The sequence below is a fragment of the Platalea leucorodia genome (assembly GCF_965183815.1).
Source record: "Platalea leucorodia genome assembly, chromosome: 4".
NCBI classification, from domain to species: Eukaryota; Metazoa; Chordata; class Aves; order Pelecaniformes; family Threskiornithidae; genus Platalea; species Platalea leucorodia.
This window is the reverse complement of record NC_138826.1, coordinates 18,589,470-18,612,754: the sequence shown is the minus strand read 5'-3', so window position 1 is coordinate 18,612,754 and position 23,285 is coordinate 18,589,470. Positions and strand designations below refer to the sequence as shown.

General features: G+C 36.3%; 1 protein-coding gene across 8 annotated transcripts in view; it reads left to right on the top strand.

Annotated features, from left to right (window-relative positions):
* IDE (insulin degrading enzyme) overlaps positions 1 to 23,241 on the top strand; it is a 75,458-nt gene extending 52,217 nt beyond the window's left edge. For 7 of the 8 annotated variants that reach the window (XM_082310382.1, XM_082310380.1, XM_082310378.1 and 4 more), the window contains 8 exons: positions 632 to 723; positions 3,051 to 3,162; positions 4,263 to 4,430; positions 7,260 to 7,532; positions 9,620 to 9,681; positions 11,253 to 11,325; positions 13,291 to 13,358; positions 14,563 to 23,241. In XM_082310382.1, the coding sequence (XP_082166508.1) occupies positions 632 to 723; positions 3,051 to 3,162; positions 4,263 to 4,430; positions 7,260 to 7,532; positions 9,620 to 9,681; positions 11,253 to 11,325; positions 13,291 to 13,358; positions 14,563 to 14,658 (944 nt within the window). In that variant the 3' untranslated portion in view covers positions 14,659 to 23,241. The remainder of the gene's footprint in view (positions 1 to 631; positions 724 to 3,050; positions 3,163 to 4,262; positions 4,431 to 7,259; positions 7,533 to 9,619; positions 9,682 to 11,252; positions 11,326 to 13,290; positions 13,359 to 14,562) is intronic. The other variant, XM_082310377.1, reaches the window with a different exon arrangement.
* Positions 23,242 to 23,285: the final 44 nt, after the last annotated feature.

Genomic DNA, 23,285 nt, shown 5'->3' with positions numbered 1-23,285 from the left:
TGAATGCGCCATCCATTCAACCATCGCTTCCTCTCTTATTCCATTGATTCTATATGTTAAACTATACTTTGTATTTTATATGAAAACTGCTTTGCAAAGACAGGCTAGCATAGAATGTGTGTGTATGCGTACTCTTGCATATATTGCAAAAATATTTTCCTTGTGTATTGTTTGTTACAAAGATAAAACACCACATTTGAGTTGAGGTTGGTTTTTTAGCCTAGATGGTAAATGCACAGTGTGTTTCTCCAGCGTTATAAACTACGTGCTGCTTGTTTAGTTAATAACTAAGGCTTTATCTTGGAACACCACCTGAATGATTGCAACTGCTTTCTCTGGAGAATGAATGTTTGTTCAGCATGATTGGAAAGAAGGCTTTTTTTTTTTTTTTCTTTTCTTTTCGGAATCTGGGTCAGAAGGTATGTGAATTCTAAGCAAAACAAACTATATGATGAGTGCTGCTATTTAGACCTGGAAACTTTCCAATGTTGCATTTTTAAGGAGAGATTGACTTTTTCACGATGATGAGTTTCTCCTCCTCTAAGAAATGCACCATATCTAATGATGAGTTAGGTACTTCTTAATGTAAAAATGCACGTAATTGTTTTAACTGTCTAAATATCTATTCTAGATGTCACTCTTCCCCGCCTCAAGGCCTTTATAGCTCAACTGTTGTCACGGTTACACATTGAAGCTCTTCTCCATGGCAATATAACAAAACAGGTTGGTGTGATACTTTCTTTAATAAAACAATTTTTATTTAAAAGCAGCATAAAAAATGGAAGACTAGTTTAATCTTCTCAGATCTTAAAGCAGTTTTGCCAAATGTGATTTCATAATTTGACTTTGTACTTTTTTATCTTTATGAGAGTTTCGTAGTGTCATTTTTTCCACTTTTCGATTTATTAGGCTAAGTGCTGCCCTTGTATTGCTCTTGGAAATTTAATAAAAAACAACTTATGATCTAAATATTTTAAAGTCTATGTTGCATGTCATTACTGTGATGTGATCAAGCTGCATAAGGAACGATGTGCTGCAGATCCTGCTTTTCCATTTAAAAGTTTCAGGCTAACTAGTAAAGATTTAAGAATCCAAGATCCTTCCAAGTGAAGTACTTTGCATAAAGCTAAACAGGGATAGTGGGCCATAAAAAATAAGTGTCAGCTCTCAGTTGTGTCTTTTTGGGAGTAAAAATCAGAAAACGCTTGTTCTGTCTTCCATTAAAATAGTAACAGTTTGTATTTGCGTAGAAAATCTAACCAAATATTTGAATATATGTACCAATACAAAATGTAGTACCTTTCTTGTACATTTTTGCATTCTTTTTTTGTAGGGCTGGTATAGCAGTATTTCTATGTTATGTCAGCTCTGTCATACTTTACTAGCACAGGATGTTATAAACACTGCTAGTGACTGCTGAATGTATGGAGAAGAAAGTTAACTAGAAAGGAGGGGAAAAATAAAAAGATGAAGGACCCAATAGCACTGGATGCCCAAAGTTTTCTTTTTCAAGGATGTCTCTGAAAAAAAATTTTTTTTTTATTTTATACAGTATTTTTCATGTGGAGAAATGTAAAAAAAATAGTCTCACTTTTTTCCTTCCTTATTTCTTACACATTTGTATACGAAAGTTAGTTCCTTCTGAAATACAGCTGAATGACCAGATTTTTTAGATTTCCATGATGCTGCAGTCATCGCAGAGAAATGCATTCTTCAGTTGGCATAATGGGTGGCTGTTGAAGAGTCCTACAGCTAGAGACCTGGGAGGGATGTACTGTTATGCCCATAGCTGTGTAAGGTTTAGAAATGATCTGCAAACCTCCCTGAATAGATGTGAGCAGGAAAAGTTCTCTGTCCTTCTGTGCCCATGATGTGATCATCACTGACAAAGCTCAGAAATTTTAACCCGGGTCCAAGACATTCTTCCAACTAAAATTAAATCAAAATTTACATACTTTTGTGACACCTTTCAATACTGAAAAATTTTTTAGTGAATCTGTACTTTTTGAAAAATTAGACCTATCTAGCTGCTTAAAATATCCATTTCTTCTTGAATTAATTTCATTCTGATATTTGGGTTTTGACTCTTCCTTTTATTTATTTGCTGCAAGTGGATGAATAGTGAACTAATCCTGTTGAGAACATCTGTCTGAACAGTCATCTTGTAAATATTTTGTTTTAATATGGTGACTTGATTGGAAGAATATATAGTATTTTTCTCTAACCTTTCAAACTGTGTTTTGTTAGACTTCAAACTGTTTGATACTGGGTGGGGTGTTGGGAGGAGGCATGTGTTTTATTAAGTTTTCAGACCTTTTGCACTTTTTTCATAAGATCACTTGTGTTGTGAGTTTGTGGCAGTGCAGACTAAGAGATTTTGGCTTTTAGGCAAAACTACTTTGTAGCAAGTTACTGTAATTTCCAGTACACAGGCTACAAGAACATATAACCCTTAACAGGTAAAGCTTTTGAAGTTAAATCCTTCAATGAATCTAATGATTTCTAAAATTTTTTCACTACTTACGATTTTTTTATTATTATTGTTTTAATCCATCAAATAAAAGAAAGTATCTGGGCAATGAGTCCTGATACTACCAGCACATCAGTAGAATGCATGTTTGAATTTAACCATTGATTTGTTTTCTTAAAATTCCATCTGATGAGGTGTTCCTTGCTTTGCAAACATACATTGTAGGTATCTCGTTTTCAAACTTCGAAAGATGAGTACATCAAAGTGCTGAAGGGAAAGGGAAAAAAAGCCCATTGAACTTTAATTTTATCAGTGTTGGGGAGGACAAGAAGTAGTTAAACATGTAAACAAGATAAATGTAAAAACAAAACAACGCGTAACCCTCACCCCCCAAACTCCCACTTCCTCTCATCTACTTAACTTGTACTGTATTTTTATTAAATTACAATATCCCTACTTTCTATTCTTGATTTTTTTCTTTTCTCTCATGTCACCATCAGTAATTAGAAACTTCTACCCTGCTGTTAGGTCCAGAGTAACTAATGGTCATTAAAAAATACTCTTATGTTTTCTCTTCCAGGCTGCATTAGGAATTATGCAGATGGTTGAGGACACTCTCATTGAACACGCTCATACAAAGCCACTCCTTCCCAGTCAGCTAGTGAGATACAGAGAAGTGCAACTTCCTGACAGTAAGTTAAATGATTTCTTTTCAATTTTTTAATGCACGTTACATTGAGATTCTCTGTTTGCTAATGGCATTTTAAAATGAATATTACTCTGTTGCTAGGAGTTTGTTTCAAAATCAGACTTACTTCAAATTATTTTAAACTTTAAATTTAAAAATATAATTAGGGTGTGGTTTTGTTAGTAAAATTATACACTAATATATCATCTTTCTCATACACTTGAAAATGAATTTGATTTCATTTTTAGTTGTGTATGTAAATTGGACTACTTGGAGGTTGGAACTAGATGATCTTTAAGGTGCCTTCCAACCCAAACCATTCTATGATTCTGTGATACAATCCTAATTCACTCAGTATGATTCATGGAAATAAGAGCCCTGTCCCACACTCTGCTATACATAGTATACACATTTGAATAAGCACCATTCTTTGAGCACTTTTGAGTATTAGTTGACCATTCAGTGAAGGATTGTCCTAAACGACCCTTATTTTTTGAGAAAAATAAAAGCTCTTACACAAGTAACTTTGGTTTTTTTTTCTAATATACAACACTATGAGACCAAAAGAATTTATATGATTTTACTTCTATTGTGAAAAAAAATTTTACATATACGAAAGGAGGTTCAAGGAATTGCTGGGAGTTATACAGGAATGATGACACATGTAGCTATACAGCCAAAGCCAATTACCCATAGCTGATCATCAGCCTGTGGAAGCTGCCATATACCAAAGAAGCTATTGGTATTAAATGCTGAATTATTTTTAATGTTCATAAATGTTTCTGACAAATTGTCTTTAGAAACTATTTACACAGTAGAGGCAATGCAGAATTCCACTCCAGTTCCAAAAGTATTTGCTTGAGGAGAAGCAGCCTGTTTCAGTTCACTTGCTGATATGCTCAAGCTATGACATTTCGATGTGTTAAAATAATCTTTTCTTGACTTGTTTCATGAAAAGTATGCTGTTAGTGGAAATTCTGCTTTTACAATCCTAAACCATTTATTATAATTCCATTCCACAAGCGATAGACCATTATGTTTTTAACTGTGGACAATAAGAATGTACATTTTTATGAACTTAAATGTTTTAACTTTGTCTTTTAGGAGGTTGGTTTGTGTATCAACAGAGAAATGAAGTTCATAACAATTGTGGCATTGAAATATATTACCAGACAGACATGCAGAGCACTTCTGAGAATATGTTTTTGGAGCTCTTTTGTCAAATTATCTCAGAACCATGCTTCAATACCCTGCGCACCAAGGAACAATTAGGTAAGTTTTCCCATAGCGACTATGTGTCTGTATACACGCATGCGCGCATACTCACGCACTTAGGTGAGACACGATGAGGTGTTCTATCTCTGCTTAATGAATGCCATTTAAAGGGCACTTGGTAAATGTAAATACTTTCAGCTGCTGATGACTCAAAGGAATGTTACTGTGCATTACTGTGCACTAAATTGAGAGGAAGCAAGCATAATTTTTAAGATAAGTCTGAAATATCTGAAGCCAACTCTGGCTTAAAAAAAGATTTGATCACTGTACAGAAAATTTCGTATCTTGAATTTTTACCAAAATGAGATGAGATCAGTTTCCTAAATTTTAGATCTTCTTAAAGAATCCGTCGTAGTAGGTCATTCTTTTCTGCTTGTGATGCTACTTCCAGGTGCACTTGATGATTCACAAGCCCTAGCTTAGGAACACTGCTGTATGGGTCATGGTAAGCTGCCATGCTAAATACATTTCAGGCTTTTTAAGAATACAGCTGTTCACCAATAAGTACAAATAATTGTTACCTGAACCAGTAAGACTGAGAACTGGTAAGGTTATTCCAAACAGTATAACGAGGAGAGACGGAGACTTTGCATGACAGTTTGCATGACTGAAATACTGATGGGGAGGAGTACAGTTTTTCCAGAGGTGAGAGGCCGGGGAATGTCTCAGTGTGATGACTATGAACTGCCAGGGGGGGTCAGGCAAGATTAGACTTTTTATGAGCAACTAGCAGAATCAGCCATACCATATTGATCATAGGGATTTTAACTATCTAGGTATCTGTTGAAAATAGGGCAGGACCCAGGTTATTTAGCAGGTTTTTGGAATCTGCTGGTGGCATGTTTCATATAGAAATTGGCGGTAACAGCTAAAGAGGAGGGGCAGAACCAGTGAGAAGGAACTTGTGCGAGTGTGTCCAGCACTGCATAACTGCCAAATGATAGAGTTCACAAGACTTAGGAGGGAAGACAGTAGAAATACCAGCAAAATTCAATAAACTTCATGGAATTGTTAATAAGATCTCTGAGAAAGCTAAGGGGAAAAGAAGTTCAGGAGTTAGCAGTTTGCTGAACAGTAGAAGTAGTAACAAGAACTCATTCAATAAACACTTTAGCAGTACGAGAAAGAGGAAGAGAAAAGTTGTCAGTGGTGGGGAAAAAAAAAAGTCAAAATGTTTTAGGATGGCTTTGTTAGTTTTCATTTAAAATGTCAACTGTGACCAGATGATTTCCAAAATAAATACCAGTGATCAAAGTCCAAGGCTTACCTCTGAACAGGAGAATAACAGATTAAAGATTGTTCAGGTAAATTAGAAGCTTTTGAAGAGTTCAGGCATGATGAACTCGACATTACGTTAAAAAAAAACCAAAATTATGAAATCCTGAAATTAGAAATTTTACAACTGAGAATTTGTGGATGATAGATGAGGTACTGGAAAAATAAACATGGGTAAATGCTGTATGTTTCCTTAAAAAAGGAAAGAGAAGAGCAGGGAAATGACAGATCAGTCAGATTAATTCTAATTCCTGTAAAATACGGAATAACTTATCAAAACAGTTCTAAATTCATAGAAGATAACTGAGAGACTATTACTGGACAAACTCATGTCAGACTAGCATAACTTTTTTTATAGAAACAGAATTTGGCTGTATGGATGGAAGTGATGATGTTGTATGTCTCTTCTTGATAGTATGAAAGGTGCGTAACATTCTCAAACAGGCTAGAGAGAGTGCCTAGGTCTAAGTGCTGCACATTTGGATGCAAGACTGGAAAGTCATGACTGGAGAATAGACAGGAATAGTTCACTAGAAAAATGGTGCTCTACAGAGCTCTATTGTGATCCAATGCTATCTAGTATTTTCACCAAAACTCTGGATGATAGAAGAGTGAATATACTTACTAAATCTTCAGATAATAATAAGCTGGGAGAGGCTGCAAGTGTGTGGGAAGATAGAATTAGAATTCAAAGTTTGTTTGACATTTTGGAAACATGACTTGAATGAAGATAAGATGCAATTTGGTAGGAATGGTTTGGCAGGAATAATCAATGGCACAGATGCAAGCTAGGAAGCAACTGGCTAGGTGGCAGTTATGTAGAAAACAACCTACAGGTTACAGTGGAACAGAAGTAGAACATAAATCAGCAGTGTCATGCTGCTGTATAAAATGCTGGGATATATAAATGGGAGCTTCCAAGATGCACACACAATATTACTCCTATATTGTTCAGGTAAGGACTTTGAAATACCGCATCCAGTTTTGATATGAGCATCAAGGAGCGATTAGAGAGCTATAAAACAACATTTAAAAGACTGAAATGTGACAGATCTGTTATTAAAGAGGGGAAGAAGACTGAAAAAAGGTTTGGTGTTCAGATAAGCAAAAGGTGCAACAAAAAGGAAGGGAATAATACTTTCTTTGTATCTAATTGATAAGATGAGAAATAGTGGTCTTACATTGCAGCAAAGAGAATTCAGACTAGATGTTACAAAAAATTAATAATAAGTTCCTAATGTTGAGTCTAATGAAGTAGTAGAGTACAATTTAATTTCTGGTTACCTAATCCTGATGACAGAATTCCTTTTGTTCTGTCTTGGTCTGCCTCACCTCCTCCTTGCCCCTCCCCTGAACTGATATTTACCTCAGTGAAATAAAGATGTTTTAAAAAAATATAGTGGCATATTTTGAAAACCTGCATTATTTCATTTATAACACAGAATTAAACTTAACATAAAATTGCATTCCTGTTAAACATGCCACGTTTGACAAACTTAATGCTGAAACAAGGGATTTCTTCTAATTTGTGACTATTCTTGTTTTGCAAAGGTTACATTGTGTTCAGTGGTCCACGTCGGGCAAATGGCATACAAGGACTGCGATTTATTATCCAATCTGAAAAGCCACCACACTATTTAGAAAGTAGAGTTGAAGCATTCTTAAAAACTATGGAGAAATGCATAGAAGACATGACAGAAGAGGCCTTCCAAAAACACATCCAAGCTTTAGCAATTCGTCGTCTAGACAAACCAAAGAAGCTGTCTGCAGAATGTGCTAAATACTGGGGAGAAATCATTTCCCAGCAGTATAACTTTGACAGAGGTAAGACAATTTGTAATTCCTCCCTTGTGGAGCCTGTGCCCTCACTGCTGTGGGAGCCATTAGTAATACAGGATAAACGTGTTCCCTGATGTTCACCATATGATGGGGGTTGGCAAATGCTTCATTGACCTTCCGTTCTTTCCCTTAAGGCTCAGTGAGACATAGAGTAGGTCAAGGACTGGAAGTGGTTTGAATGCAAATGTTGATGTTGCATGAGCTCAAATTTCTTTCTGTGATGTTCAGACGTCTGTATTACGTATGTGCCTAATACTTGACTGAGATACATTCAAATACAGTTTGATATTCCTGACAGTGCACACATTCATATGACCCCTATTCGTCTTCCCGTTGCGCAGTTCTTTTGAGGGAGTGATGGCAGAGACAACAGCAGGTATCTTAACTAACATGTGACCTGTCTCATCTTAGAGTAGGCTTGAAGAAACATTAATTTTCTTGGTTTTTCATCCATGATACTTTGAAGATTATAAGTTTGTAGAAGACCATTTGAGATCCGACTTCTAGTGTTATACTGAAAATGGACTGTTATTTGCATTGTGATCCTACATAGTATTTATGTTGTATTTTTCCCTTTTTCATCATTGATTGAAGATTTTTAATCCAAAATATTGAGGTATATTGGTAATATAGTTTCTAACATTTAAAAAAAAAAAATCAGTTTTAGGTACAGATCATTTTTTTTCCTCACATTTTCATGTCTCAACTCTTATTCACAGCTGTAATTTTCCATCTTCCATGCATAATATGCTTCCTACATAAAACTCATTCTGTATCCTGTGAGTTCTCTTCTGCTTTACATGCACAGGATTGGCCTTCCACAATAGCAAATACAGTCTTTTTGGTCGACAATGACTAACCAAACTGTTGTAATAATGAAGAATTTTTAATTGTCATCTAGCTTGGTCTCGAGAGAATGAGAGCTACTGACAAGGTTTCATGCCTGAGTAGAAGGAGTGGCGTGGAAACTTATCCCCTCAAGTACTTTTTTTTGTGTGATGAAACAGTTTAATTTTTCGCTCACTTAAGTGTTTCTGGTTTTACCATACATGGATCTGTATTATCTCTCTGGAATTTCTTACTGCTAGCTGTAGCCATATCTTTCCTATCTAAATCCTACTCAACTTACTATTTCCCTTGACTCTTATATCTTTAATTCCCCCTACCCACTAGTAATTTTATTTCATTAATGATTCTAATATGACTAGAATTGTCAAAATTAGAAATTCATATTCCAGCCTTAAGAAGTGAAAGGGTTTTTTCTTCAGATTTTTAAATTTTTATTGTTATTACTTTTACCGTTTTACTTAATCTAAAAATTTTCTCCCAAATGTAATTAATTTTCCAAACTGTGTTTTGTTGATTTTTTTTATTTCCTCCATGTAGAACTTCATATTAATTACTTACAGCCTGCCTCACAGACTTGTTAACTGCGTATTTGTTCTCTTGCACACATTTCTTTCTTGATCCTGCTAACCCTAAGAAAAGCAAGCATGCTTACAACAAAAAACATTCCTGCTTATGCAGCTATGATATTACATGATTAGTTCATTACTATTTAATTTATATGAAGTGATGTAGCTACTGAGACACATTGTTCCCAGATACCTTAAAAGTGATTATTCCTTAACAGGTATAATGTAGGCACCGTTCGTTACATTTATTTAAAAGTACATCCTGCCAAAGTCCATCCGACCATCCTGTTTCCTAACTGCATAAAAGCCATCTATAATCAGTCTGCATTAGAAGTATGTAACATTGATTTGAAGGTAATATACAGAAGTAGGCATATCTTTTTAGCTACTGAATAACATACAGTGCAATCAGTATTCTTCAAACATGTATTTTTTAGTAAGTCCAATCAAATGGAGTTACTAAAGTACAATTTTCTGCCAAGCTTCCAATGACACTTTCTGATGCAAGTATTAGCTTGAAAAGTTAAGAATGAAAAGCATATCATTTGCAGTCAATTACAGCATCTGAATTTGAAAGAAAAATACTTTGAGTAAGTAGTGTGCTAATAACCAGCTATGATTTGCAGACTTGTTCTAATTTTTACTATTGTTGTGCAGATAACATTGAAGTGGCTTATCTAAAGACCCTGACCAAGGATGATATTATACAGTTCTACAAGGTAAGTTAGTTGTGTAGTTAAAATGTTGCTTGGAAACAGATGTAGATATAACTGGATGTTGTGTGAACTATGAAAGCATATACTTGTGCCTGTTTTAGGTAGATGATATGATTGATGCAGATACCTTAATAATAATTTTGTTTCCTGAATCTCTACTTAGTTTAGTGGCAACTAGCATACTGTAAAAATTATGGAGAAGGATTGTGGGTTTTTTGAAGTTTTGTTTGTTTGTTTTCTTACCAGCTCTTATTATCCTCTTGTCTCATTTATCCTTTTCTTTCTGAATAAAAAATGTGCTGCTTTATGAGTCTATGACCAAGCTTGGCCAAAATTGCAAATTTGTTCTTTTATTTTTTTTCTTCAACCAGTAAATGATTCAGCTTATTGTGTGCATGAACTGTGAATGAAACAGATATTTTTAAAGCTTTGTTCACTGTAAATCAACACTTTTTTTCTTCCTCTCATAGTTAGGCAGAACAAAGGAACAGCATAATGATGCAATAATTGTACATTGCAACTCGACAGGAAGTTGTTAGATAGATATCTAATATAAGCAAGCAAAATACTAGGGGGGTCGTCCGTCGCCCCCCCCCCCCCAATAAATTGGGCCTTGTTCTTTCTGTTTCATAACAAATTTCATAGGCAGTGATAATTCACTATATTGCAAAGTGTACATATTGTTTTATTACTTACGGAGCAGCTAATAGCTCAGGGAATGCTTTGAAATATAGTGTAGATGTACGTCTCTGGAACTTGCTATTGGATGGAAAATTTTCTGCCCATGAAGAAGCATGGGTATGTGTGTATCTATATGTTCTTTTTTTCTCTCTTGGGGGGGCTTAATGTCTTCCAGAATTGTTTCTCTTTTGTACTCTGTCTTATCCTTTTCACTATCCAAGGTAATTTTTACATTACCATCTATTTTTACGAGATTTAGTCTTAATGCTTAAAACTGGTTATTATTTACATGGCATAGTGAATGCTAACATCTTTGGTTTGGGTTTTTCTTTTTTTAATAGTATGATAGCATGGGTGAAGGTGTGGAGCAAATACAAACTTAGCTGCTGAAATTTCATTTACTGTTGTTTAATAAATGATGACTTGAACAAGTATCCATATTCTGGTTTTGTAGGAATCTATATTATTTTGCTTACACTAATGCTCAATACACGATTATCCAGTATTCCAGAGCACAAATAACTGGCTAGATTGGTGAGCTAGTCCAGCTGAGTTTAATAATTGTGTTCAGGGTGACGTGCTTCCAGAAGGCTGCTAGGGATTGAAAATTCTGCAGAGATTTTAGGTTCCATTCCTGATACTATGATAGTTAATGGCTAAATTCCTATGACTTCCGAGTCCCAAACAGTACATGGATTTCTTAACTTGATTGTACAATGATTCAAAGTATTGTAGGGATGACCTTTAATAATATTTGAAGGGACATCCCAAAATTGATCCCTCATTTAAAGCTTAAATTAAAATTTAAATGCTCTCATTCTTTTACTGTTTTAGAAATACAATGTCTGAGTGATACTTCCCACACCTGAAGGACTTGGTGTTTTTTACTGTAGGTGCTGTTGGCAATAGATGCTCCCAGAAGACACAAGGTATCAGTACACGTCCTTGCACGGGAAATGGATTCCTGTAAGTATTGTGCTGAATATAGTATTTAATCAATTCCTGTTCAAGCAAGTCATAGTTAAAGACAGCCATGTTATATGATACAAATGCAGTATAAGAAAAACTCAGCTCTGGAGATTATACCTTTCAGAGGAAAAAGATTTCTTTTTATAGGTTTTCTTCACATGGGTGCTTCAGATTTTCTGATCGACGTTTGTGGCCAAGTTCTTCAGCCATTCCGAAGTATATTGATACTAAAACAATGTATCTTAAAAATAGCACTTCTTTTTTCAACAGGATGTTTTAAAACAAACATAGAACTCTGTAATAGTCCTACAGGGAAGAACAAAATTAGGATTTGCAGTTATCAATACAATGAAGTTGGGTTTTTTTTGCTGACAAGCAATGAATGTCCACAATTTTATTGAAGCACTCTCAAAGGAAACAAAAATAAACAAACAAAACAAAACCAAAACCCAACTCTCTGGGAATGTCAAACATTATATTTAAACTTGAGAAAGTCAAAGTTTATTTAGGTTTTATTTTCAAATAATCCAGATTAGCTGTGCATTGTAAACTGTGTTGTTCCATTTTAGAATTCAAGAAGGAAAAGGTTAAAAGTGTTTCTGGTTAATATAAACAAACTGAGAGGAAAAACGTCTATGTTGTTTTGTGTAGATTTTTCACCAGTTTATACTGGACTTAAATTCCAACATGTAACTGGTTGCAAAATCAAGAATATTAAAGGTTTGTCTGTAGAACAGAAAGAAGCAGATAGCTGTGTGCCTGTCATGAAACTCCTTCCGGTCTCAGAATGATTGATTTTTATGGTACCATGGAAATTGTAACTCTGCAGCTGAGTAAGGAAGACTTGCTTCAAAGCATCTTTCCAGTTTTCATGACTAATCATTGCTAAATAGAAATAGCTCTAATACTTTTTCTATCTAGAGAAAACTTTTTAAAATGTAGTAATGACATTGCCAGAATGGTTTCTTATTTGCTTGGAATAGTATCTTCTCAAGACAGGGGTGAGCATGGGAGACAACCTAACTACTCTTATAGAGATTATAGCAAGGTATTCTCTCCACATACTCCCCAGTCCTAAACCATTTAATCTGGCATGTGGCCTCTCTTCTGCCACGAAAAAGAAATTGGGACTTGAATGCACTTCCTGTGAGTCCAAACGAGCAGGTGTCCAAGTCCAAGTGCAGGTGCCCATCCTCTAGAGGGTAACACAAAGGAGGAAGGCTAAAAAGCTTCCCAAAGAGAACCATTCCTCCTGGAGGCAGACACACCATTTGCTCTGAGAGCAGAAAAGAATCCGAAGCAGTAGAGTAGAGATCTGGGATTTTAGGAGGGGGAAGCACTTGAACTCCCAAGGTGAAGGTTAGGGTTGAAATTTGAGTGTGGAGGTAGAAGGGAGGTTTAAGGAATTTAAGACTACATGTTCTTAGGGACAAGTAGATTGGATGCAGGAAGAAGTTTGGAGGGACTGGAGTAGGGCGTGCATGGGGACAGGCAGGGAAGATTTGGGGTTGCTATCCAGAATTCTGGTACATGGAGTAACCCCCACGCCTCCATAGGCATGTCCTTACTGAAAGATGTGCTGTTGTTGCATTGCTCTTGTTGCATATACTACTGGCATTTGCTACTGTTCTCATAATTTGTACTGGAAAACAGTTTTAAGTATTCATTGATCAGCATATTAGCGATTTTTATTTCTACATTCTCTTTATGTGTAAGTAAAGTGAATAAAAGCCACTGCCTCAGCACATGTACTCAAGTCAAATCATGGATTAAGCTCTTTGTATTTGTAAAGACAGCCATGGAGTATAAAAGCAAAATGTTCAGAAAATCTTATTTAGAGATACTTTAAAACTGATAACCTGTGCTTTATATAGATACCTGTCTTATAAGAGAAAACAGTTTATTATGTAAAAGGTACTGATTAAATTATGGTCCTGAATTAATTTTGATGATGTTAAATAGGCCCTGTTGTTGGTGAATTTCCATGCCAAAATGATGTGAACCTGGCACCAGCACCACCACTACCACAGGTAAAAAGAAACAACAGACAAAAAATCTCAGGCTTTATTCTTAATATGGAAGTTTAGTATCATTAAATGTAAGTTCATAGGCAGAAACAAACTTCTTGAAATTCATGCTGTTGTGGGGCTCATGTTTCAGCTCTTTTCCACACGTATTGTCATCCTCAATAACGACAGGGATTTTTCCTTAATTTTTTTTTCTTTTTAACAGTCTGTCCTGCTACCTTTGTTCCTTCTATTCCATTGAAATGAAAGCTAATAGTAGTAGTTAGCTCTACTGATTATCTTCACTATGGAGTAAAATACATATTGTTATTGTCTGAAAATACTGATTGTATATGATAGGATGTATCAGGTGCCAAGAGAAAGATGCATATGCATCAACAAATTGATCACCTTTGTTTAAAAAAAAACCAAACAAACAAAAACAACCCTCAACCCCAAACCAACAGCAACAAAACCAACTATCTGGTCATTATCTTAAAGCCTAAAAGAGTAACGCCCATTCCTCTCAATGTGTAACCTGTGGAGGAAGCAATTTGACAAATTGTATTCATACAAGTATTACAGATTTCACTGTGTGGTTAGATATGATAGCACTGGGCCCTTACTGGACCTTAAATGAATTTTCTTGAAGAAGGATGGTAATGTTTGTCCCAATAGATGATTAACTTTTCACAATGCAGTAGTAGATCTGTGTTCTTATTCAGTCCTTATAGGTGAAATAATCACCATAGGTGGAAATTGCTGTATGAATTATATGTTGGATATATTAGCCATTATGACTGAAATATGAACAAGTTACTTCGTTACTGCAACTAAAAATACTAGCTCATTGAATTGCTATTGTTTTTATGATCTTACCTCTGATATTCAAAGGATAGGTGGGATGTTCTGAAGTAGAATTTGTAAATGAAAAGGCAAGCTCTGCATTTACGAAAGTTCCTGCCATTATTAGTAATGCAATTACTGCATTATAGTTATTGTTTTAAATTATCCAATGTAAATATGAAACCATTTATTTCATAAGAAACAACAGTATATTTTGGGGGATCCTGTAATAATGAAATGTGAATCACTAATACTGTAGAAAAGAGCAAGAAAGAGGTGTTTTATGTAGCTGTAGCAAAAGTTAAAATGAAAAGGGAGGAATTTCTCAGTTTTCTGATTAAAGATATTGAGCAGACTTTTTCTTGCGTACGCTTCTTTGCAGCCAAGTGTGATTGAAAATATGACAGAATTCAAGCGCAGTCTGCCACTCTTCCCACTGGTGAAACCACATATCAATTTCATGGCTGCAAAACTGTGAAGAACCCCAATGGATGAAGAAATGCAAGTGATCAGTACTGACATGGTTTCAGGGGACTTCATGATGAACAAAATTATTAAAGATCATTAGGATAAATGGTTCTGTCCGTTATGAAAGTCCCAAATTCCTTCTTGGTTCGTTTGACATTAGCTGTGTGTTAGGGATAGAGAGTATATAAAAATCAGTTTTGGTCATGTGTCATTTATATTACAGACAACCTGTTGAAAACCAAAATCAACTGAAACAATAATAATAAAAAACTTGTAGATGCAGTATATTTTTAAAATAGTATATCCCTTCAAATATTCATTTTGATAAAATAACCCTCCAGAGCAAACGAAGTTGCTTGAAATATCCTTATTACTCTATTACTCCTGAAAAACACCGTTTAGTATCCCAATAATTATCTTATTGGGGGCTGGAGGGAGTGAGAAATGTTTTTGGGATGGGGTCAACAATTTTTCTTAAAAATAGAGACTTTCACATTTTTTTGAAGTGATGTGTTGAATGATACTTTTTTAATTGATCCTTAATGCAACCAACATATTTTCTATTTAAGTTTTATGAAGATCAGTGGGGGAAAAAAAAGGAAATTTGACAATACAGTATTACGCGAGAGAATTGTCTTAATGAGAATAATTGAAGATACGGGCATGATTTTAATCTTTCTATACAAATTTGGGGACATTTTATATTAAAACTAGTAAAATGCTGGAAACACTTCAGTAGTGCATCTTATTTTTGTTATCAAAAGTGTTGTCCCAATTTCTCAATACTGTCATCGTCCTGTTCAGTTTTTCAGTGTTACTGTGACTTGTTTCCATTTGGTATATAAAATACTTATTTGGTGTCATTTTTTTTGTTTTCAGTTGCGCATGTGCTGATGGAGAACTCAGTCTATTTTGCCTCATTTGTTATGTTAGGTGACAGTCCAGCAAAGTACTTACTACTGCAGATAACTTCATCCGTTAGTACTTGACTCAAGAACAGGTGAATGTCAAACGTGGGCCCTGTGATGAATCAGATACATCATTGTTCTGATACATCTGTGTGGGTCCTTCTTGTTCTTCAGGAAGGCATTTGGGACAGTGCAGTACTGGGTCGGCAGTACTGCTGTAGCACAGGGTGTGGTTCAGGTTACATCACAAAATGTTTGTTCCCACTTTTAAGAAGGCTGCGCAGAACCCAGAAGGCTCAAGAGTTACGCTGAAATACTATAGGTATATATATTCCACAATTTAGTAAAATGGTAAAACAATACATGGTGTCTAATCTTCACCAAGTTTACTGACTTCTGCAGAGTGGTCTTGTGCTTGGGACAGCCCCCAAACAGAAGAAGGTAAGGGAGCATCTTACTGATGACTAAGTTCTCCTACCTGTTTAATGCATAAAATTGCTTGTGATTATTCAGACAGGACAGAGTATGCAAAGCACTGAAGGTATAAAACCTGCTCATCAGGGGTGTTGCTGAGAGTTTGCTTCTTATTAAAAGAACCTGAAACTAAGGCCCTGATGTGACATGCACGTTGTCTTATGTCAGAATCCTGGTATATTCAAGAGAGCTGTTCTTGTCATTGAATCAATGTTCTTTCTTACGCTGGCTCTGAAGCCAAATTAAATGAATGCTTGACAGGGTAAGGGCCTTAAGTTGTGTTTATCTGAGAGTCTCTTCTAATTGAATAAACACAGTGTATTTAAAAGTTGTTTTAAAGGTTAACAGTACGTGTTTCAACATCTTATAATAAATTTGATGATAGTTTGTGATGTAACCTGTTGCTAAGGAAGGCCACTAGATGGGTTTTTTTTTAGCCCGAGGAGAAAAAAAAATTAAACATAGTATAAGCAAAAACAGTAAACATGTCTCTGTTCACCACATTTTTCATGGATCCTTCACATAAAATGGGCTTTTTACCCTCTTGCATTTCACTTTTGTTTATAGTTTTCCTTTAGTAAAAGTATTTGTATTATATATATTAAAAGTTTTGACAACATATTATAAAAATATATATTTTGGAATTTAGTATTTAAACATACCACTCGTAAGGTGATAAAATGAAATGGCTTCTATCGTGTGTAAAAATAAAGAGAGAGATATATATTCATGGAAGTACTATCAACTCTAATTTTAACAAATTCTATAAATAAATTGGAATGGCAGTGTATTTAACACAAGCTCACAAATCATGTTTTCCAAAGGAAAAAATGTAGAATTTCAGAGTTCTGTGACTGGATGTGGAAACCCATGTAGTTTCCCAGCAACTCTCAATTGCTTTTAAGTGTTCTCCAGCATTTTACAGTTTCTGAGTTTGATATAGCAGTAAATTTTGATAAACTCAGGCATACTAATGGGTTCATTTTAATGGATCCAAAGCTGCAGTGTCTACAAGCAATAAAAAACTACCTAGAATACACTGTAATTCAATTTTAGTGCTTGTTAATTAGTTTATGTAAGAAACCATAAATTATTATTATTACATAACTGTAATTTTTGCAAGTGCTATTTTAAGCAGTTGATGTGGAATTGGGTGCATGTGACACAGCCAGTATGACAGAGTGCTAGAGTTATTCTGTTTACAATAAACAATCTGAATTTAATGTTTGGAGTTCTTAATTTGTTTCATTTTAATTTTTTGCATACTGGTAATGTTACATCTATCAGTCTGTGCATGTTTTTTATTATACGTTAATTGTGATTTTCTGCTATCCAGTTGCTTGGACTAGTTAGGCTGAATAGCATTGCTGGAGAAGTGGTCCCAGTCACTTCTAGGGAAGTTTCAGAGGACTTCCCCATGTGGCATCCCACACCTTTTAGGTAGATCCACCTCTTGCTCTCTGAGTGTATGAAAACTTAATAATATAAAGGTAGAAATACTTGCACAAGGCAGGATTTTAATTATCAAATCTGAAATTATAAATTCGGAGCATCGCTGCAGCCAGACTGAATCGTGCCTAGTGCAGCTTTTCAGTGTTGCTTTTGAGAAATTATTTTCCCTTGTCATTTCTTTGTTTTATGCTCACCAAAAGATTACGTTTTGAAAGGTTAGGAGTGAGTGCGATTGTTAGAACAGTGAATAGCGTCAATTCTGAGTTCTGACAGCATAAAGATGCAAGTCGGCAGGCACTTCTGCTGTTCTGATGGGGCTCCGTGAAGTAATATCTGACAGTTAGCAACGTTGAGACAGGTCTTTGTCCTTGGCATTGGGAAGAGTGGTTGGTACTCTCAGCGGAGAAATAAAACGCCCGCAACCCACCTGGAAAATTATTTGTCCCCAGCATCAGGGCGCTCTTTCTCCACTCCCGGTCGTTAGGGATTGGTGTAAATCTTGACCCATGGGCTTAATTGTCTTTTGCAAAAAATCAAGCTATCCAAATTTACTTTGGCTATTACTGTTAGCCGTTAAAAAAAAAAGCTTGAGCTTGTTCAGAATATTGTTTAAGCACTTGGACATGAACTGTCCTTACTGATACTGTGTTACACATTGTAATCATAATGTGTGGAGAAAGCGTTACACACATTTTTAACTTCATTTATTATTTTCTAGCTCTTGTTTTAACGTAAGGTCAGCAGAATTTTAGTCTACCTTCTTTAATTGGTTAGTATGCTTTTGCTATAGCTCCACTGTAAAGTGAAGAATTGTCATCTTCTATACTTTATATGTTTTTTTCCATATTTTTTCAATAGCTGCCCACTGAACAGATACGGTCATCTACAATGATGCCTGCGTCCTTCCCTTAAGCTGGTACCTAATTTGATATTCAAATCCAACTCTGAAATACTTTGTTTTCAAGTAAGGTTTTAATGCTGTTGCGGCATGCTGCACAATACAAGGCACCTCCGTGCTATTTTAAAGGAAGAAGAGATCAGAAACTCAGGCACTTTTCTTACCTTTCATGTAATTTCGAAAGAAGCCTGACCTATGTAGATTCTGCTGAAAGGCTTTTATCTGAAACATTTCAGAGTCTACTTACCATTCAAATAATACAAGTTCTAGTATGTGCTGTTGGTGGAATATAATGCTAATAGTATCTGAATTCTGAATTGCAATTCAAAGGAAGGAAGTGTGTGTAGGGCCAAAGGCCCAGCAGAATGGGAAATGTCACAATTAAACCAACTTATTTGAACTCAAGCGTCTAAACAGAATTTAAGACTGAAAATATTTATGGCTTCTTAAACTACTATTTCTAAGCCACCCCAAGGCTGTTAACTAGACGAGCAGCATTAAAGGATGTAGACACCACACTGCTGAGCATTTGCCACTGTTAATTTTTAGGGCTCCCTCTTTAGTGATGCAGTGCAAAATTCTGAATTAAATGTCTTGACTGTTTGTGCGATGGACGAGGGAAGATACACAGCTCCAAGTGGACTTCGGGTTACTGTTGCGCTGAGCGAGGAAGTGACGAGGCTTAGCCAGTGGGAAACTCTAGTGAGAGGCATCCAAGTTTAAATCCTGCATCTTTCTGAGGATTCGCCATCACCTTACTGCGTGTTAGACATGCTTTCTTCTGCTTCAGATTTCCATTATGGTTTTCGCTGCCTGCTCGGCTTCCCTTTCAGGAAGGGGAGCAAGGAATCGTGGTACATTTCTAGCGACTGCCAAAGATATGTAAACTTTTCACTGGAGCGGCAGCTGGAACTCAGGCCCCCCTTCCCCTCCCCCCGTGCACAGAACGGGGTGTCCCGTGGCACGTGTGGGCTCATACATGCACATACTCTTGTGGTGAATGCTTACTCGACAAAATCAGACCAGGTTCAACAAAAGGCCCCAGCCCACGTTACTGACCTCCTGGGAAGTGGGAAAAACGGGCTAGAGAAAATTCTGACAGAAGATGGAAATGAAGTTGAGTTTTTGGTGACTTGCGCTAACCACTGAGTTGTGGCATAGAAGAACATGCTTTTTATGTGAAGTCTGTTGTAAAGGATGAGCTCCTGTGATGGGAGAGAGGGAAGACCTGCTTGTGAATTCCAGGGAGATGTAGGAGATCAATACTGATGCATTTTACATGGTTAAGGCTGAGTCATTTCAGAGCATGCGCAAAAATGGGATTCTGGGAAATCGAATATATAACAAGTGGGTGCGTACAAATGTTAGTAAAAGCTGAGACTGGGCTTTGAAGATCTAAATTTTGGATGTGATGCCTTTTAGTGGACAGGAGTCTTAAAAATTTGCTGTAGAGCTATTAAAGTGGTGCACTTGATAAGGCAATGTTGGAACTGGTTTAAAACACCAGAAGCAGTAGTGCTGAAAAATGGTTCTCTTGGTATTTTTTCAAACTTTCCAGCTTGCTTTGGAATGAAGTAAGTTTAGCAGGACAGATTTCAACCCAAATGATTATTTGCACATGTGTGTAAAAGCCAGGGAAGTTCACAACAGATTAGTGCTCATCAGTGCTCTGGAGTCAGTAAGCTGTCAAACAGTTCAACATTTCCCCACTTTATCTTTTAGTCATTATAGTAACTTTTAGCCTGCTTATACTTGTGCGTTCCAAGCCCTCTGCAGTACTGGGGGGGGAAAAGTGTTTCTCATGATCACTTGCTGCAGGTGAAGTTCTGTGTTTCGACTGTGAGATACCAGTGTTGTTCACTGGCACATATCTGTTAAGGGTGAAGCTTCAGGAAGCTGAAAAAAATCTATGCAGATAATTCTCCCGTTCACAGATTTGATTAATACTCATTTCCAGCTAAAATTGTAGGAAGAGAAAGTAATTGTGACAATACTGCAGCATTAAGTGTATTTTAGGAACACAGGAATCCGTACGTATAACTGCATCTGGCATCTCCGCAAGCTGATTGTTTAGTTCCGATAGTCTTTGTGTCATCTTCAAAGGCAGGGACGTCCGCTGTTCATCTCGCATTGCGTCATGTCTCTCTGGTCAAGGTGAAGTGACCAGATACTCCCATTGTCACATCCGTCGAAAGTGCCGTTGGTGTCCCTTTAGCAGTGGCACGCATCGGGTGTGGGCTGCGTGCGTGTTCTAGGCTATTTTTTCCGTGATTAGAACTTACCTTCTAATCGTGGCAAGCTTTATCCATAAAGTTATAGAGATGGCACCTACAGTTTGTCTAAGCTTGGAGAGCCACACCGGACTGCTGCTGAAGCTCAGCAAAGTGAGAGATTTAAGCAAGTAGAACTATTTCAGAAATAATTTGAAAACAGGTGCTACTCAACTGCAGCAGGAGAATGATCTGCTGTTGTATGCACAATATGATTTTATTGCTGTGAATAATAAAAATGTACCTTATGCAGCCTTTTCCTGGAAGTAGGCATATTTAAGAGTGGAATAGCTCATAGGCTTTGTGTAACTTGAAGAATGCATATACAAAGAATGCTTGTAGTTTGGATTTTCCACTTGAATTTAAATGTCAGTTATCATTAGTTTAAAGATGTTATGAATGTGAAACTACAAAAGATTTTATTAAGCTGAATGTATACAAAACGTAAGTGTGAGCTGGGGTGCTTGCCCATGCTATGAGCCACCTAATAAAAATAACATTGAAATGGAAGATAATGCATATAAGTTGAAAGCAACTAGTTGCATGCCATTTTGCACTTCTTGTCTGATAATCATGTCTATCTGTCATGTCATTGTGTAGAAATTATAAATTCCTGTGCAAAGGGGTCATGTGTTATGTCTGTAAACTACCAATGCACAACTGTGGTGCTGTATAGCTAATAATCTGTATTAGGCTTTTTTAAATGTTGAACTGAGTAGTTAAGAGTGAATACAAGACCATGTTTTCAGGACAACTTGCAGTGTCTGAACAGTCTAAGTTTCTTTGAGCTTTGAAAGCAACAGAAAATGAATGAGAGATTCTGCTACTTTTATTATTAGCTCTACATTCTCTACCAAACAGACACAAAAAAAGGCAGTTGAGATAAGTAATAACTAAATACTTAAGCTGGCCTGACAACTGGAGTATACTGATAGCCCTAGATTATAAAGTACGTATATCTTAACAATGGTTTTGGCATAAACTCTGACTAGTCATTTAAAATAATCTGAAATACTGTTGGAATAGTTTAATAGTCCTGGAAGTCTTGTAACATTCATGTTTTTTTCTTTAATTTGAGATCCAGATATAAGGTCTCAGTCTTGTATAGAAATAAAGAGAGTCCTATAGTTTCTGAGCTTGTTGGACTGAGCTTTAATTTGGCAATGGTGTGACAGAGATCTGTTACAAAGATGCCGGAGGAGCTGCCTTGCCATTCCCCAGGAGTCACCGTACACCATGCAAGCAAAAAGATAAACTTAGACCCCAAGATAATGTATATCTACATTTGTAAAATAAGCATTTGCAAAGTAATTAATCTATCACTTTTTTTTTTAAGCTGAAGTAAATAATACACCTTCTCAAAACGGTGTGGAAAGATTTAATATATTTGGCTGTCCAGCAGCTCAGGAAGAGGTAATTGTTCAGAAAATGGACTGCAATGCAAAATCAAAACCGAGTGTAGATTTATGTGTATGATTAAATAAGACTATAAGGGATAGCACAATCAGTAAGCTTAAACTATTTTACTTATTCTGTTGGTAATTTCTGGTTCATTGAACATGCTGAAGTGCCCTCATAAGGGATACCAGACATGTACTGGCAACAACTAGAGTCCTGGTAGACTGGTATTGCAGGAGAGAGAGATTGCACAATTTGGAGAGACGTAGTGAGAATGGGTAGCACTACAGTATCCACAGACCAACAGCAGCTCTTCGATGTAAAAAGCTCCGTTTGTAATGTTTCTTCCTGGTCCTGAAAGTACGAACGGCTGAAGGTGTCCGGAGAGGACAGTAATAAATTACAGTAATAAATTTAAGAGGAGGATTGTCTGCTTCATTTGCAGAGGAATGTTCAGGTTCCCGATGGAGCCCTGCATATTCAAGGACTACTTCCTACTGTTTGAGCAGGTTGGGGTAAGGGAAGACCAGGAAAGGAGGAAATTTTTTTTTTTTTTTTTTTTTTTAAGGTTTTCTTATCTGTTTCAAAGTTTAAAGAAAATTTGCTATGCAAGAAAAGAAATCAAATTTCATACCTTAATTGGTAGAAGCTGTCAAGTTTTTTAAACAGGTGTATTTTAATTATTTTAATGTAAAGTTTAATTTCCATTGCTTGGAAAACAGCATATACTTCAGAATAAAAATGTCAGCTTAAAAAGATTCACCATGAAACAAGCAGCGTTCGTGGTATCTTTCCTTCACACTGTAATTAAAATTCTCCTTGGTGCTATACGATACACCATTTGCTGTTATTCCCTGTAACAATGTGAAGAGTTACGCATCTCATCTTTATGCATGAAAACGATTTTCTTCCTTCCGCTGGGGAAAATCGTGTTTGTACGATTCTACAGATAAAAATATAAAGAGAACTTTAAATGCTTAATGGGAGAAAATAAACCACTTTTAAATCTCAGAAATGGTCCATATGTGTATTTTATAAGGAGCAAGACTGCGTCAGGTCTTTTATCTTCACAAATTTAGCATCTTGGTAGGTGTCCTAAACGCGATTGCTCTCCAAGGGCTTTCCCGGCCTGCGGGGTTCGTCCCGGGGCTCCCTTCCCGCCTCCGCCATTTGCTGCCGCCCTCACCCAGAGGGGGCCCGGCGGCGGCGGCCCCGTTCCCCCCCTCGCCCCGGAGGG